The sequence below is a fragment of the Lissotriton helveticus genome, chromosome 5_1, assembly GCF_964261635.1.
Source record: "Lissotriton helveticus chromosome 5_1, aLisHel1.1, whole genome shotgun sequence".
Taxonomy (NCBI): Eukaryota; Metazoa; Chordata; class Amphibia; order Caudata; family Salamandridae; genus Lissotriton; species Lissotriton helveticus.
The window spans coordinates 1,922,396,132-1,922,413,398 of NC_136065.1; the positions used below are offsets into that span (position 1 = coordinate 1,922,396,132).

At 49.5% G+C, this 17,267-nt stretch overlaps 1 protein-coding gene across 2 annotated transcripts in view; it reads left to right on the forward strand.

Moving 5' to 3' along the window:
• Positions 1 to 17,267, forward strand: part of TOP2A (DNA topoisomerase II alpha) — a 67,328-nt gene that overhangs the window by 41,508 nt on the left and 8,553 nt on the right. For both annotated transcript variants that reach the window (XM_078645516.1, XM_078645515.1), the window contains exons 27-29: positions 14,602 to 14,685; positions 15,060 to 15,251; positions 15,806 to 15,917. In XM_078645516.1, the coding sequence (XP_078501642.1) occupies positions 14,602 to 14,685; positions 15,060 to 15,251; positions 15,806 to 15,917 (388 nt within the window). The remainder of the gene's footprint in view (positions 1 to 14,601; positions 14,686 to 15,059; positions 15,252 to 15,805; positions 15,918 to 17,267) is intronic.

Here is a 17,267-nt window from a genome sequence, read left to right on the forward strand (position 1 = left end):
GAAACCTTTTCGAAAGATGGGGCTCTTCAGAAATAGATCTGTTTGAAAACAGAAAATGCAGAGACTTCGCCTCCAGGTTTTACCAACCAGGGACTCTGGGGAACGTGCTATGGACCAGCAGGTCGAACAGCTTTCTGTACGCTTTTACACCCATTCCCCTGATTCTGGCAGTACTCATCAAGCTATCTCAATCCAGAGCACGAATGATCCTCATTGCTCCGGAGTGTCCTAGACAGTGGTGGTTCACGGACCTGCTCCATCGGTCTCTCCAACCACATGTTGCTGGACCTTCTCGAAGTTCGGGGGGCAGATGGTGCGCCCCAACCTCATTGTTGTGTTTGGCGGCATGGCTCCTGAGAGATACAATATGGATACTTGCCTGACACCTGCATGGAAATACTCAAGGAGGCTAAGAGACCTTCCACAAGGACTTCCTATGCCTATAAGTAGAAAGGTTCTGCATCTGGTGCACCGCCAATAACACTGATCCTACCTTCTGCAAGGCAGATGTCATCCTTCCATACCTCTTGCATTTAGCTCAGTCTGGCCTTAATTTCCATTCTATTAAGGTTCACCTCGCAGCATTAACTGCGTATAGAAAATGTCCTTCACAAACCATTAAAGATTTTTTGGAGGGATTGAAGAAAGTATTTCCCCCTGTTCGGCGTCCGTCGCCTTCATTGGAACTGAATGTGGTGCTGTCACGGTTAATAAAGGAGCCTTTTGAGCCTATTCATAAGGCTTCTCTACAGCATTTATCCTGGAAGGAGGCCTTCCTTGTGGCTATAACAGCCCGCAGGGCGAATGAGATTCAGGCTCTGTGTTAAGAGCCCTATACAGTGTTTCATGCATCCAAAGTTGTCATGAGGACTCACCCGAAGTTCCTTCCGAAAGTAATTTTTGATTTCCATGTTAATCAGACGATAACTTTACCTATGTTTTTGAAACATCCTTCCTCTCCGGCGGAAAGGTCTCTTCATTCCCTGGATGTAAGAAGGGTGTTGAAATTCTACTTGGATAAGACCATGGGCATTCGTAGGTCAGACCAATTGTTTGTCAATTATGGTTCGGTCAGGACTAGTCTTGCCACCTCTAAACAGTCCATCTCTAGGTGGATTGTGTCCGGTATCTAGTTATGTTACCAAAAGGCTAACAAGACCTTAGGGGAAAAGCCGAAGGCTCATTCCACCAGGGGCAAAGCGGCTACAACAGCTTTGCTACGTAATGTTCCCATTGCAGACCTCTGTAGGGCTGCCACTTGGTAGTCGGTCCATACCTTTGCCAAACACTACTGCTTGGACTCTGATGCCAGGGCAGACGCTCAGGTTGGGCAGGCTTCGTTGAGAAATCTGTTTGCACAGTAGTGATATTGTCTTTCCTCCACCGCTGGTTTGGTTTTTTGGGATGGGCTTGCCATTCTATTCACAAGATTATGACTATATACACAGAGATCCCCTACTACAGAAGGAGTAGTTTCTTACCTGTAACTCCAGTTCTGTAGTAGGGGTATCTGTTAGTCATAAGTGCCCGCCCTCCTCCCCGGTGGATGAAACAATAATGCCTGGCTTTATACACCTTCAAAAAGAACTGAAAGTAAAAGGCCTTTGGCTGTGCATCCTGGGATACCGAGAGTCTCTGGAGAGTTCCTTATAGGCCTGGTATCCCTTTTCCAGACACATAATGGCAGCCTATGGGGCTTGTCTGTCCAACCCTTCCTCTCTATCATGACAAAAGGATTTTTGTGAAGGGGAGTTTCACTAGGTGTGAAACTTGACAAAGTGTGTAAAATTTAATATTATTTGGCTATCTTTTTCACTTCGAGATCAAGTGCTGGCCAATGTAGCCTTGTATTTTTAGGCTGCATTATTGGTCTTTGATTTTCTCTTAAGTGTCTATGCAGGACTGCAGAAGAAGACAACTTAAGAGACTATTTGGGTTCACGCACATGGGTGGGACTATTCACAAGATTGGGACTATAACAGATACCCCTACTACAGAACTGGAGTTACAGGTAAGAAACTACTCCTTCTGCTGCATTGGAGGGTTCTCCATCCAATTCTGTCAAAGCTTTGCCTACATGCGTGGAGATTGAGCTTCAACCGTTCATAGCTTTTGACCTTCTGCCAAAGTCTGCCATGTTATCTTGGTAGCCAGGCATCCCTTGATCAAGACAGTATACTCCTGCTGTTGGGGCATGCTTGTGGCATGGTGTACTGAGAATTAGGTTGACTCTCTTTCTGTTTCTCTCTCGTGTCCCTCTCCTACTTTCTCTTCACCAGCAGGTCTCTGTTTTGGGCACTTTAAAAGGCTATTGTTCTATGGTTGCCATATCAACCATTCCTGTTCAAATCCTCTGTTGTAAATTAGTTTTTGAAAGGTCTGCAACCTGTTTACACCTTAATCATGCCTCAGTGGGACCTTAATCTAGTACTCTCCTTTCTGATGTGGGCTTCTTTTAAGCGACTGCACAAATGTCCTCTCGGGCTCCTTACCATCAAGACTACCTTCTGTAGTAGGGGATCTCTGTGTATAGTCATAATCTAGTGAATAGTCCCGCCCATGTGCATGGACCCCGGAGCAATCAAAAATAACCTCTTTAGTTGTCAAAAAATGCAGAACTGCACAGACACTTAAGAGAGAATTTAAAGACAGATAATGCAGCCTATATCCACAGGCTACACTGTCCAGTACTTCAACTAGAAATTCCCAAAAAAAACACAAACAGCACAGCCTGTCCAGGTTTCTCCACATAGAAACACTTGCTTTAACCAGCAAAACCCTCAGGAATGATAGAGAGGGAGCGGACAGACAAGCCCCATAGGCTGCCATTATGTGGCTCAGAACAGGATACTGTGCCTTTAAGAGAACCTTCCAGAACCTTCTCAGTATCCCAGAATGCACAGCAGGTCCCTTTTACTTTCAGTTCTTTTTTCCGGCTCCTGCAAGCAGGACCCTGGAGCATTGAGCTCTCCCTTTTCAAGGGTTTATTTGGTGATTTTTCACTTTTTTCTAGTACTTGAGTGCTTTCTTTGAAGTACTTTGGTGTTTTCTTCCTTGTGTCTTGGTGCACTCTTTTATTTGTCAAAATGTCTGCTTTGTTTGACAAATGCCCAGAGTGTTCTAGGAAGAAGGCCAAGTCTGACCCACACGAGGTGTGCATCATCTGCCTTCCCTCATCTCATGTCCCAGAGGAGTGTGACATTTGCCAGGGATTCTCTTCCAGGACCCTGAGAGATAGATCAGGCTCCAAGGACTGGAAGACAGAAGACTGAGAGCACAAGGTGGGTCTGGGCAGACTTCCTCTGCCCATGCTGAGGCCTCTGGGGGGCTCCCCAGGGACAGGAAGACCAGCAAGCGTCTCCATTCTCCGTCTGCGTCGAGAGGGATGACTACAGTTTGTTCCCGTCTCCCATGGGCTCTGGGTCGAAGCGGCGTCGACGCTCTGCGTCGGGGGAACTGAATAGACCGCCGTCGATCTCCGGTGACTATTTCATCCTCGTTAAATATTCAACGTCGAGAGGAGACCCGGCGTCGGCGCTCGCCGCCCAGGTGACACCGCCGTTGGTGGAGAAAAGGTCGGCGTCGAGGGGATCCATGACGTTTAAGTCTCGCAGACGTTCGTTGTCGAAGAGCCTCATCGTCTAAGGCGGTCGCTCCATAAAAAGCACCTGTCTCGACCATTACTGCCTCTAGTACCAGGATTGGTAGAGCCCGCCGAGGAGTTGTTCCTCACTCCCGCGGTGACTAAGGCTGCTCCTTCCAGGCTCCTTAAGAAGTACCGGGCCCCAGATTCTGACCCGGCCTTTCTTCGGATGGATCCGACAGCGGACTCTGTCATAGTGACGGCGGCTAGGAAGCAGCATGCCACCTCCTAGTCTTCAACGTACCTCCGGATAAGGAGAGCCGATGGATAGTCTGGCAGGCAGAAAGGTCTGTGGGGCGGCATCTACTGCAATGAAGGCGGCTAGTGCTGCGGCTTTGCTAGGGCGATACTATCGTGCCCAATGGGAGTCCCTCCAGGAATTCGCAGAGACACTTCCTCGAGAGAAGAGGACTTTCAAGAGATTCTGAAGGAGGGGATGCTGGTGTCGAACCAGCTCATCAGCGCGGCTGCTGATGTCTCTTCTGGCGCCACATGGGTACTGTGAAAAATTACTCAGGACATGTGGGTGCTGAATATTGTTTGCAATGGATAGTCTTCGTTTCACCAGCCCGCCTCCAGCAATTCCACCGATCAGCTCGCAGTTTCAGCTGCGCGAGCTCCAGGCGAAGGCCGATATCCTGTTAAGGAAAAGGGCTATAGAAGACGTACCTCTGTCTCAGAGGAAGAGGTCTGTACTCGCGATTCTTTCTGGTTCGCAAGAAGAACTAGTTCAGGCCCACTTTGGATTTGCGACAAGCAAACAAGTGGATTCGCAGAGAGAAATTTCGCCTGCTGTCGTTGCAACTGAGGGTAAATCTGATGCAACAGTGAGACTGGCTATGTGCTATAGACCTACAGGATGCGTACTTCTGTAGTAGGGGATCTCTGTGTATAGTCATAATCTAGTGAATAGTCCCGCCCATGTGCGCGGACATCTCTGTGTATAGTCATAATCTAGTGAATAGTCCCGCCCATGTGCGCGGACCCTGGAGCAATCAAAAATCTCTTAAATTGTCCAAGCATGCAGAACTGCACAGACACTTAAGAGAGAATTTAAAGACAGATAATGCAGCCTATATCCACAGGCTACACTGTCCAGTACTTCGACTAGAAATTCCACCAAAAGTCCACAAACAGCACAGCCTGTCCAGGGTTTTCTTACAGAGAAAACCTTGCCTGTAACAGCAAAACCCTCTGGAATGATAGAGAGGAAGTGGACAGACAAGCCCCATAGGCTGCCATTATGTGGCTCAAAACAGGATACTGTGCCTTTAAGAGAACTTTCCAGAAGCCTCACAGTATCCCAGAATGCACTGCAGGTCCCTTTTACTTTCAGTTCTTTTTTCCGGCTCCTGCTAGCAGGACCCTGGAGCATTAGCTCTTCTTTTTTGAGCTTTTTCTATATTATTTTTGTGATAAATTTGGATTTTTACAGCTTCACTCTACGTCTTTGGCATTTATCTACATTCTGCTGTGTTTTTTTGGCAGAATTTCTGCAGTATTCTTGTCTTATACTACTTCTAGTCTGACAAGTGCTTTGTCAGCAGCTGTACTAAAGACCAAAGCTGGAGCTCACAGGTTTGTATTCTGTGTTTGCCTGTGTCTTTTGACACCTGTCTTCTCTGTGACTTCTTTTCTGGGAAGCTTTGGCTCCCAGGTTTAGAACAGAGGAGTTTGAAGGCATCTTCAGCCTCTGGGTAAGGAGGGTGGGTCCTCTACCGAGTCCCATGCTGTAACCTCTGGGGTTCTCCCCGGTAAGGGCACGTCTGAGCTATGACGCAGTTCCTGCCGGCTTCGAGGACGTGGAGCGTCATGGAGATGCCTCGGCGTCGTGGAGATGCCTCGTTGCCTCGACGTCGATGGAGTGCCTCGACGTCATGGAGCGGTGATGCTCGACGTCATGGAGCGGTGATGCTCGACGTCATGGAGCGGTGATGCTCGACGTCATGGAGCGGTGATGCTCGACGTCATGGAGCGGTGATGCTCGACGTCATGGAGCGGTGATGCTCGACGTCATGGAGCGGTGATGCTCGACGTCATGGAGCGGTGATGCTCGACGTCATGGAGCGGTGATGCTCGACGTCATGGAGCGGTGATGCTCGACGTCATGGAGCGGTGATGCTCGACGTCATGGAGCGGTGATGCTCGACGTCATGGAGCGGTGATGCTCGACGTCATGGAGCGGTGATGCTCGACGTCATGGAGCGGTGATGCTCGACGTCATGGAGCGGTGATGCTCGACGTCATGGAGCGGTGATGCTCGACGTCATGGAGCGGTGATGCTCGACGTCATGGAGCGGTGATGCTCGACGTCATGGAGCGGTGATGCTCGACGTCATGGAGCGGTGATGCTCGACGTCATGGAGCGGTGATAATCGACGTCATGGAGCGGTGATGCTCCTTTTGGGGCGTTGGTCGCTTGGACTCCGCTATCTTCCGTTGGGTCCAGACGTCACGGTTATGGATGTCTCGGTGTTTGACACCGTGGTGACATTTTGACGTCAGAGTGTTGGTTATCGTAGAGACAGTCACTGTCTTAGTGATAGTGAGGTCGACGTCATGGGTTACAGCCGCGGAACACTTACCGGTGCTTGCGGCCTGGGTCTTGTTCCAGGCCTCGCTCCGTGTTGAGCCCCTCTTCGTAGGGGGGGACTTTGTGTTCCCGGCACCGTCCACTCACGACGCCGAGCAGTTGATCGGCGTCGAGGAACCCTTCTGATGGGGAGTCTGGCTACTCACCACGTGTAAGCGAGGGACGTTGGTCCTTTTTTGCTTAGTTTTTAGTATTCGCATACCTTCTCATCATCTAGGCTGGGGCCTTTGGCCCCTCAGTCTGCGAATCCCCGTGCCTTGATGAGTCTTCCTAGAGTACGGGGAGTCCCTCTCCGACTCTTAACTGGTTGGCGGTACTTAGCTTTGGTCCGCTACCACCTGCCAGGAGGTTCTGGCTTCGAATGTACTTCTGACTTGGTCGCAGGGGTGGTGGCACGTAGACGTCATGCTGTGGCCCGCTGTTGCTGGGCGGTTGTGGTAGGATCCCTGTGTGGGGGTGTTTTCTTCACCGATTTATGGTTTCCCTGCCAAGAGACAGAAGGGAAGCCTTACAAGAGACCTGATGGTTTCAGTTCTAAGCATCGGTGTCGGAGCGGAGTTTTCTCTCCTGCCGACCCCCAAGTATTGTGTGTTTGTCGTACGTTGCCATACTTGTTTTCGTCGGACGTCTCTGCAGCCTGCGGCTCAGCAGGGTGCTACTACTCTCCCGTTCTTTGGGCAACCCTTGGGCTGCCATGAGGGTAGTGAGTGGCCCGCATAAGCCTGACTCGAGACTTTTGGAAGGCTGTAGGTTTGGGGCTTGGAGACCGGCTTGAGGCCTTCTTCCCTTTGTAGCTGCGTTTTTCCTCCCAGGGTTTGTCTGTGGTCCCGGGCCGCCTTTAATACTTCACAAGTATATTGTGCGCATACGCGGGAGAGCTTGATGCTCCTCGGCGAACAAAGGTCTAAGTCAGTCTTCGGTTCATCAGCCCTTCTCCAGCTATTCCTCCGGTCAGCTCGCAGTTTCAGCTGCGTGAGCTACAGGCGGAGGCTGATATCCTGTTCAGGAAAAGGGCGATAGGAGACGTGCCTCTGTCTCAAGGGGAAGAGGTCTGTACTCCCGGTTCTCTCTGGTTCGCAAGAAGGACAAGAAAGAGTTCAGGTCCATTCTGGATTTGCGACAAGCAAACAAGTGGATTCGCAGAGAGGAATTTCGCATGCTATCGTTGCATCAGGTTTTCTCCTCAGCTGCAACAGGGAGATTGGCTCTGTCATAGGTCTACAGGATGCGTACTTCCGGCGATTCCGAGTCGGCGCCAATCATTATCAGTACACAGTACTGCCAGTCGGGCTGCCGTCTGTGCCCAGAACATTCTCGAAGTGCATGACGGTTGTAGCTGCACACCTGAGGATAAACTAGGTGTTTGTCTACCCGGACCTGGACGATTGGTTGATCAAGGCCTCCTCTTTCTCGGAAGCTCTAGCACACTTCCAGAAGACGTGCGTTCTTTTGACCAAGCTGGGGTTGCACGTCAACATGTACAAGGCTGTCCCGATTTCGGTCCAGTGCATACAGTACTTGGGAACCTCCATCAATACGCTGTCAGCAAGCGTGTCTCTTTCGGAGGAGAGACGATTATCACTCCTTCGGAAGGCTTAGGCTCTTATGACCGCTCCGTCTACAACAGTGGGGACGGTGTCTTCCCTACTGGGGTCGATGGCCTCTGGTATCTTCCTCACGCCACACGCACGGCTGCACATGAGACCTTTGCAGGAGTGCGTGGAGGATCAGAGGAATGGATCTTGGGACGACAGGATACGACTGTCTCTGCATGCGCTTCAGTCTCTGAAGTGGTGGTGTTCGGCGGAGAATCTCCTCAGGGGGGTTCCCTTTCACAAGGACATTCCCGCACACACTATCGTGACAGATGCGTCTCGCCACAGCTGGGGGGCACATTCCGGAGACTTACGGATACAAGGAACATGGTCCCCGTTGGGAGTCCACGTATCGCATCAATTTCCTGGAACTCAGAACTGTTCACTTGGCACTGAAGGCGTTTCTTACGTCCTTCCAGACCAACTCTCTGCTTGTACAGACGGACAATACGCCCACGATGTATTGCCTCACCAAGTAGGGGGGTTCGAGATTGCAAACTCTGTCGCAGGAGGCGCAGGCGATCTGGCTTCTGGCCGGAGGACTGACGATCATGGTTACTTATCTGCTAGGTGTGCAGAAGGTTCAGACAGTCGCACTGAGCAGACTGATTCAGGAAGACCACTAATGGGTCATAAACTACGAAGTACTAGGAGAAGTCTTCGCATGGTGGGGGACTCCAGACGTAGATCTGTTCACCGGCGAAAGCAGCAAATGCTGAGACTTCGCCTCCGGGTACTACCAGCAGGGGACGCCTTATGGCGTTAAGGAAGATGTCATCCTTCCGTATCTTCTACACCTGGCGCAATCTGGCCTTCAATCATCGCATTTATATAGCGCACTACTTACCCAGTGGGTCTAAAGGCGCTGGGGGAGGGGGATCTGCTACTGCTCGAACAGCCAGGTCTTGAGTTGCTTCCTGAAGGCGAGGTGGTCCTGGGTCAGGCGGAGGTGGGTGGGGAGGGAGTTCCATGTCTTGGCGGCGAGGTAGGAGAAGGACCGTCCCCCTGTGGTGGCTCTACGGATGCTGGGGACGGCGGCGAGGGCGTGGCTGGTCGATCGAAGCTGGCGTTTGGGAGTGTAGAAGTTGAGGCGGCTGTTGAGGTATCCTGGGCCTTGGCTGTGTAGGGCTTTGTGTGCGTGGGTGAGGAGACGGAAGGTGATTCTCTTGTTGACCGGGAGCCAGTGCAGGTCTCGCAGGTGTCCGGAGATGTGGCTGCGGCGGGGGATGTCCAGGATGAGTCGTGCTGAGGTGTTTTGGATCCGCTGGAGTCTCTTCTGGAGTTTGGCGGTGGTTCCGGCGTAGAGGGTGTTGCCGTAGTCCAGACGGCTGGTGACGAGGGCCTGGGTGACCGTCTTCCTGGTCTCGGTGGGGATCCACCGGAAGATCTTACGTAGCATGCGCAGGATGTTGAAGCACGACGAGGAGACGGCGTTGACTTGTCTGGTCATGGAGAGGGAGGAGTCCAGGATGAAGCCCAGGTTGCGTGCGTGGTCTGTTGGTTTGGGTGCGCTGCCTAGGGCGGGGGGCCACCAGGAGTCGTCCCAAGCGGCGGGTGAGGATCCCAAGATGAGGACTTGGCGGCTGTTCATCCATTCGGCTACCTCTTTCATCCCTTCGTGAAGTTTGGCGGTGGCGGGGTCGTTGGTAAGGGAGAGGATCAGCTGGGTGTCGTCGGTGTAGGAGATGATGTTGAGGTTGTGCTGGCGTGCGATGTCTGCGAGGGGGCTCATGTAGATGTTGAAGAGGGTTGGACTGAGCGAGGAGCCTTGAGGGATGCCGCAGATGACTTCGGTGGCTTCAGATCTGAAGGGAGGGAGGCGGACTCTGTGTCCTTCCGGCAAGGTAGGAGATGATCCACTCCAGTGCCTTCTCCTGGACTCCGACGTTGCTGAGGCGTACTAGGGTACGATGGCAGACAGTGTCGAAGGCCGCGGAGAGGTCGAGGAAGATGAGGGCCGCTGTTTCTCTGTTGTCGAGCAGCGCTCGGATGTCATCGGTGACTGCGATCAGGGCGGTCTCGGTGCTGTGGTTGGCCCGTAAGCCAGACTGCAAGGGGTCGAGGGATCCGTTCGTCTCGAGGAAGGCGGCCAGCTGCTTGTTGACGTTCTTCTCGATGACTTTTGCAGGAAACGGGAGCAGCGAGATGGGGCGGTCGTTTTTGAGGTCGGTGGGGTCAGCCGATGGCTTCTTGAGTAGAGCGCTGAGTTCGGCGTGCTTCCAGCTCTCTGGGAAGGAAGCGGTGTCGAAGGATGTGTTGATGATGTCCCGCAGGTGGGGTGCGATGACAGCGTCGGCCTTGTTGAAGACGTGATGAGGCCAGGGGTCGGTCGGAGATCCGGAGTGGATGGAGTTCATCGTGCGGACGGTGTCTTCGGTGCTAATCGGAGACCAGGCGCGGAGGGTGGTGGTGGGGGGCGGTGGTTCGGTCGTGGTGTTCGTCGGTTGAGTGCTGAAGCTGTTGTGTATGTCTGCGATCTTGTTGTGGAAGTAGGAGGCGAGGGAGTTGCAGAGGTCTTGCGAAGGGGTGATGTCGTTGTTTCCGGCGTTGGGGTTGGAGAGCTCTTTGACGATGTTGAAAAGTTCTTTGCTGTTGTGTGCGTTGTTGTCCAGTCGTTCCTTGAATGCAGTTTTCTTGGTGGCGCGGATGAGTTGGTGGTGTTTTCGGGGGGCGAGCTTGAGGGCAGTCATGTTGTCCGGTGTTGGGTCTCTGCGCCAGGTTCTATCGAGGGCTCGGCTGTTCTTCTTGGAGCTCTTGAGTTAGTCGGTGAACCATGGGGCTTTCTTGCTACCATGTCCATTGCATTGAGGTTCATCTCGCTGCGCTGACTGCCTACAGGAAGTGCCCTTCACAGACTTCCTTCTTCCAGATTCCTGTGATCAAAGGGTTTTTGGAAGGCTCGAAGACAGTGTTCCCTGCTGTCCGGCTTCCTTCGCCTTCATGGGAATTGAACGTGGTGCTGTCCTGATGGATGAAGGGGCTTTTTGAACCTATTCATAAGGCTTCATTGCAGCACCTGTCCTGGAAGGCGGCGTTCCTCGTGGCCATTACATCGGCCCGCAGGGTGAGGGAAATTCAGGCGTTGTGTTGCCAAGAACCTTATACTGTATTTCATGCTGCCACGGTTGTAATGCGTACTCGCCCCAAGTTTCTTCCAAAGGTTATCTCTGATTTCCATGTGAACCAGACCATAACGTTGCCAACGTTTTTTCAGAATCCTTCATCTCTAGCGGAAAGGTCTCTGCATTCCCTGGATGTTAGGAGGGTATTGAAATTTTATCTGGATAAAACCAAAGATATTCGTAGGTCAGACCAATTGTTTATCAATTATGGATCAGTCAGGACCGGTCTTGCTACCTCGAAACAGTCCATCTCCAGGTGGATTGTGTCCTGTATACAATTGTGTTACCAAAAGGCCAATAAGACCTTAGGGGTAAGCCTAAGGCTCATTCCACCAGGGGCAAAGCTGCCACGACCGCTTTGCTTCGTAATGTTCCTATTGCAGAAATCTGCAAGGCGGCCACTTGGAAGTCGGTCCATACTTTTGCTAAGCATTACTGTCTGGACACTGATGCCAGGACAAACGCTCAGGTTGGGCAGGCTTCTCTGCGAAATCTGTTTGCACAGTAGTGGTGTTATTCTTCTTTCTCCACCGCCGCTTTGGTGTGGGGATGGGCTTGCAATTCTATTCACTAGATTATGACTATACACAGAGAGCCCCTACTACAGAAGGAGTAGTTTCTGTCCTGTAACTCCAGTTCTGTAGTAGGGGTATCTCTGTTATAGTCATAAGCGCTCGCCCTCCTCCCCGGTGGAGAGAGATATTCATGTAAGGAATGCTACAGGTCTGGCGTGTTACGCCTTCAAAAAGAACTGAAAGTAAAAGGGACCTGCTGTGCATTCTGGGATACTGAGAAGGTTCTGGAAGGTTCTCTTGAAGGCAGAGTATCCTGTTCTGAGCCTATGGGGCTTGTCTGTCCACTCCTTCCTCTCTATCATTCCTGAGGGTTTTGCTGGTTAAAGCAAGTGTTTCTATGTGAAGAAACCTAGACAGGCTGTGCGGTTTGTGTTTTTTTTTGGTGGATTTTCTAGTTGAAGTACTGGACAGTGTAGCCTGTGGATATAGGCTGCATTATCTGTTTTTAAATTCTCTTAAGTGTCTGTGAAGTTCTGCATTTTTTGACAATTTAAGAGATTATTTTTGAATGCTCCGGGGTCCACGCACATGGGCAGGACTATTCACTAGATTATGACTATAACAGATACCCCTACTACAGAACTGGAGTTACAGGACAGAAACTACTCCTTCCGGGTGTCAATAATATCTGCTCAGAGGGTCAGTGAGCTTCAGGCTGTCAATTCTGGGCCTCGTACCTGAATATCTTTGGAGACAAGCTAGTTTTTCGCACAAGAGCTTCCTTCTTGCTAGAAGTTGTCCCTTCCTTTCATGTAGTCCAGTCCATCACCCTGCCAACCTTTTACACTCTGCCACATCCCTATAAGGAAGAGTAGCAACTCCACTACCTGGAACCAAATAGCATTGCCTTTCTACCTTTACTGCACAGGAGTTCTGAGTGAACGTCCAACTTTGTGGGATATGTCTTAGCAAGGAAGAGGAAAGTCTTGCAGGAACAGACCATTTCCTGATCCATTGTGTGCTACATTAAAATATGCTAGGCATTGGCCAAGAAGCAATCCAGAGTGTTTGTATGCTCATTCTACCATGGCTAAGGCTGCGAACACTGTGTTGGCAGACTCTGGTCCCGTCCTGGGCATCTGCCAGTCAGCAATGTGGGCTTCTCTGCGCACATTCTCCAAGCACTTCTGCCTAGACCGTCGGGTCTGCATAAGGCACACAGATGGACAGAATGTAGAGGCAAATCATTCACCCCCAGTCAAGAGTTGTTAAATCAATCGTTTGCTCATCATGCCACCCCATTTTAGACCGAGCCCTATGCAAATCAGTTTGACCCTGTGCCTCACTAGAGCAGTCCAGCCAGAGCTGCCAAGCCAGGTCCTCCCAGGACCATAAACCAGTATCCTGGGACTGGTTTCGGTGCATCGCCCCTCATCAGCCAGGCTAGCTCTAATTCATTGTCAGTGAGCCCGGGACCCAAGTCTGGGCATACCCGGCAACCTTAGGGCGAGAAAGCAAAATACACATGATCGACAGAATGCAGAGCAAATCAAGCATTCACCCCTATTCAAGAGAAGGGGAGCAAAAAAAAACCAATTGATCTAGGCCTACATCCCTGTACTGGGGGAACATTGTTCCGCATTCTGTCCATCAATTGTTCTTTTTGCATTAGACAGTAAGGTCATTCGGGGCGGGCACTGTGCTCATTCAGTCCTGCAGGACTTTAGCTCTACAGTGTAAAACTGTTTCGCAAACCCCCCTCTGAGGAGGTTTTGCTTCAGGGAATCCATTCTAAGGTAATCTGCAGCTAGAAGTCTCTATCAGATGAAAAAGTGACATACCTTGGGTAACGGCATTATCTGTTAGACGAGCTGCAAGTTCCCCCATCCATCCTCCCCACAAATGGATTTCTAGGAACAGGGTTTTGAACCTCTCTGGGCCCTAGTTTTCCACACCAGTGCTCAGTGTTCTTGGCTCAGTGCTCCTTTCCGTAAAAAGTTGTAAAAAGAAACACATCAGCATGCTGGGGTAGCGTCTATTTAGGCACCACACGCGTCACTTCGGTGCTGACGATAATGCCACGTGGAGCCTAATGATGCCACCTACTGGCTCACGGTAATTGCTGACTGGAAAGTTTACAGATCTAGTAGACGGGAAACATCCTTAACAATGAAGATCTTATAACGACTTACCTGAACAACGAAGCCGGAACCACGACTTTCAAAAACCACAACTTTCCTTAAGCACGACTTCCCAAAACACGAGTCTCTCCACTACCCTCCTCTCCTGTATAACGTCACTCATCAGAATTAAGGGAAAATAAGGGGGGGGGGGGCCTCCCACCACAAAAAAGGATAAATAAAGAAAACTAATGGTATGTGTTGTCAAAGCATTCTAACATAGTACATTTAGATCCTTTTTTTACGAGTGGTTCACGCAAGAAGTATTGTAATTACAAAAGTGCCATCTAATGGCCAAACACGAGATGTTTCATTTCGTGGTTTAGGAAGTCGTGCTAAAAAAGGTAGTGGTTAAGAATATCTCGTGGTTAAGGAAGTTGTGGTTTAGGCAGTAGTTGTTTAGACATACAACCCTAGTAGACGCCTGGGGATATTTCTACATTAAGGAATCTGCAGCTAGATGGTAGCTACCAGATAAGGCATTACTAAAGGTAAGTAACCTGTTGCATTTAGTTTTATGGCATTGTACACATATAAAACTTTCTATTTTTGCTTTGTTGTGTCCAGCTACAATTTTTTTCTTATATTTTCCTACTGGATTATGTGGACATTTTCTTTGTAAAGATATACCAGATCACTGCATTGACAATTTAGCATGTTGCCAGTTTACCCAATCCAGTGATCTCCAACTTTAAATTCATCACTTATCTATTTGCAGTGAACAAATGCTTAAATAGCAGGTTATTACACTGTTTGATTCCTTTAATGGGCCAAATATCAGTACTTTACATGGCTTTGTACATGCATCCTATTAACATATCTGGTCCATATGTAATGGCTGCTTTATCATGTGTATGTGTAGATTGTTTTCGTAGTTCTCATGGGTTTATGTAGTTGAGTGAGTAAAATCCGTATGGCTCCTAAATTAAAGCACTCTTCACTGTTTGTTTTAGATAACGGAGCTGACTGCGCTGAAGAGTAAGACCCATGGCGGCATGTGGAAGGATGACCTTGTTTCTTTAATCAACGAATTAGACGTATGTATTTAGATTACCCATTATCTCAGTTTGTCACTGTCTTGTGTTCTGCATTCTGTTTGGACTGAACTGTCCATGTTCTGAAGCATTCAGGGGCTGTTAAAAATAGATATATTTTAATATAATGATGCACAATGAAACCTGTTAAAGACTTGTTTTTCGACCTAGAATCTTGTCTTGGAGGGTTGATCAGTACAGCATTCTTTCCCTATTGTGTCTTGAAGTTGAGATACTTTATTTTGGCACAATCTAGCATAAAGCCTGGAGCTCATGGTAAAATACGGATGTCCTGCAGGTTCCACTGCATTAACAGCTCTCTATTGTCATTGTAGGATCTTATCATTTGAGCTTTTTTTCTTCTTTAAACTCAACAGGTGGTTGAAGCCAAAGAGCGTGCAGATGATGCTTGTGGAATCCCTGTCAAGGGACAAAAGGGCAAAAGTAGCAAGCCGAGAAAAGCGCAGCTGGACGAAATCATGCCATCCCCGCACGGAAGGAGAATTGTTCCTCGTGTCACGACCGCAATGAAAGCAGAGGCTACCAAGAAAGTCAAGAAGCGCATTAAGGTAAAAGAGCAATGAGGTGCCAAGTTTCCAGTTAAATGCGCTTTACAGCCTCAACAAATTAATTCAACTTCAGGCTTGCTGGAGTCCATGGCATGCAATACTTCCCTTACCCCAGAAGGACATGTTAAATTGATAAACTCTACTATCTTGCGATTGAGTTTCATGTTTTTCTCCATGCCAGTTGTTAAACTGCTTAATGTCTACATTTTGCTTGCCTTCAAGCTAGTGTGCTTAGTTTGGATCTTATTCGGAGTGTAGGTATATGAAACTTGCTATGGTTATTCCGTATAGCCTTTTTGTTTCTTTTTAAGTGTGCTTTGCTATAAATCTGGTTTATAACATGGATATACCTGCTCTCACAAAATGACTCAGTTGATCCAGCGTGCCATTGCAGCTAAAAAGACCATATCATGCCCAAAAACATTTATTCAATGATTCGGGGAAAGGTTTAAAAGTTCTGTCATTCAGAAGTGGTTTGAAAATAGCACCTGCCAGCAAGGCACATGCAACTAACCTTGAATAAAACAATATGAAGGTTGTGTTCCTTTTTGCAGGGAGAGGATGTTGCTATCAAAATAGAGTTTGACGCAGATGAGGAGTCTCCTGTGGCAACTGAATCACTAACCCTGGCTGAGAGGCTGGCTAAAAAAGATAAACCTCAAGGAGGTAAGCATTCTAAGTAAATGAACTGATGGACACCTCTTGCAGCAGATTCCTTATCTTAGAACTATCCCCAGGCGCCTTACTGGATCTGAACATTTTTGTATAGCAGTACCTGTGCGTCAAACAAGCCCTCCCCTGAAGCGCTGACATCCATTCCTTTTCCGCACTTGCAATGCAGTTCCGATCAGCAGTCCCTCAGTCAGTTTCTTGGCCTACCTCAACTATTTTGTCTAATGGAATAGTGTGCCTTTCGCATGTCCTTCGGTTCAAACCTTGTGGGTCTCGTGTATGACCAATGTCTGCCACGCACCCTCACTATTTGCATGTGATGCCTAGGTGAGCATCATGGTGAGTAGTGCCATGTCAACGACTTCGACTGAAGTTGCTGAAGGAGCATTAGGTGAAGCGTCTCGCAGCGCAGTTGTCAGTCTTTCAAGACATCCCATCGGCCACGGTCCCCCTCGCTCTCCAAGGACTGTCCAATCCAGGAGCCGTTCCCGTGGTCATCCCGCTCCTTCGTATCTAAAGGAAAGTCTCTATGCATATGGTCAAAGTCGCAGTGTCAACCGACTTTGCCACATGAGGCCTGCCACCAGTCTTTAGCTGAAGACTGTGCATGAGTCTACATCGCCGCTTCCAGCCTACCCTGGAGCCTGGGCGAGGTAGACCCAGGTGAGAATTACAATTCTCTCCATAACTTCTTTGGATATTCACCTTCCCTTGGAGAACTGTCTGGCCCCAAGGATGTGCACAAAGCTGTGACTGGATCGATTGTGGGTTCGCCCTTGGTGTCTGCCTGCCAGATTCTAAACCTGTTTCGATATCGGTGCGCAGCCCTTCGGGGTTTCCACGTCTGGGACCGGTCCACCGACTCAAATGCGTCACGGTCTCCACCTCTTCAACTCTGACACCAAGATGTTGCCTCCTTGGCGTCTGGTGCCGTGTCGGTGAAGCAGTCCGTTCTATAGTAGGGGACCTCTGTGTATAGTCATAATCTAGTGAATAGTCCCGCCCATGTGCGTGGACCACAGAGCAATCAAAAATAATTATCTTAAGCTGTCTTCTGTGCAGTCCTGCATAGACACTTAAGAGAAAATTAAAGACCAATAATGCAGCCTTTACCTAAAAGGCTGCACTGTCCAGTACTCCAACTAGAAATGCAGAGGATATTCCACCAATATCACATTAAACCCAAACTGCCAAGTTTCACCCAAAGAGAAACTTCCCCTTCACAAACTCCTTGGAATGATGGAGATGAAGGGACAGACAAGCCCCCATAGGCTGCCATTATGTGTCTGGAAAAGGGATACCGTGCCTTTAAGGAACTCTCCAGAGACCCTCGGTATCCCAGAA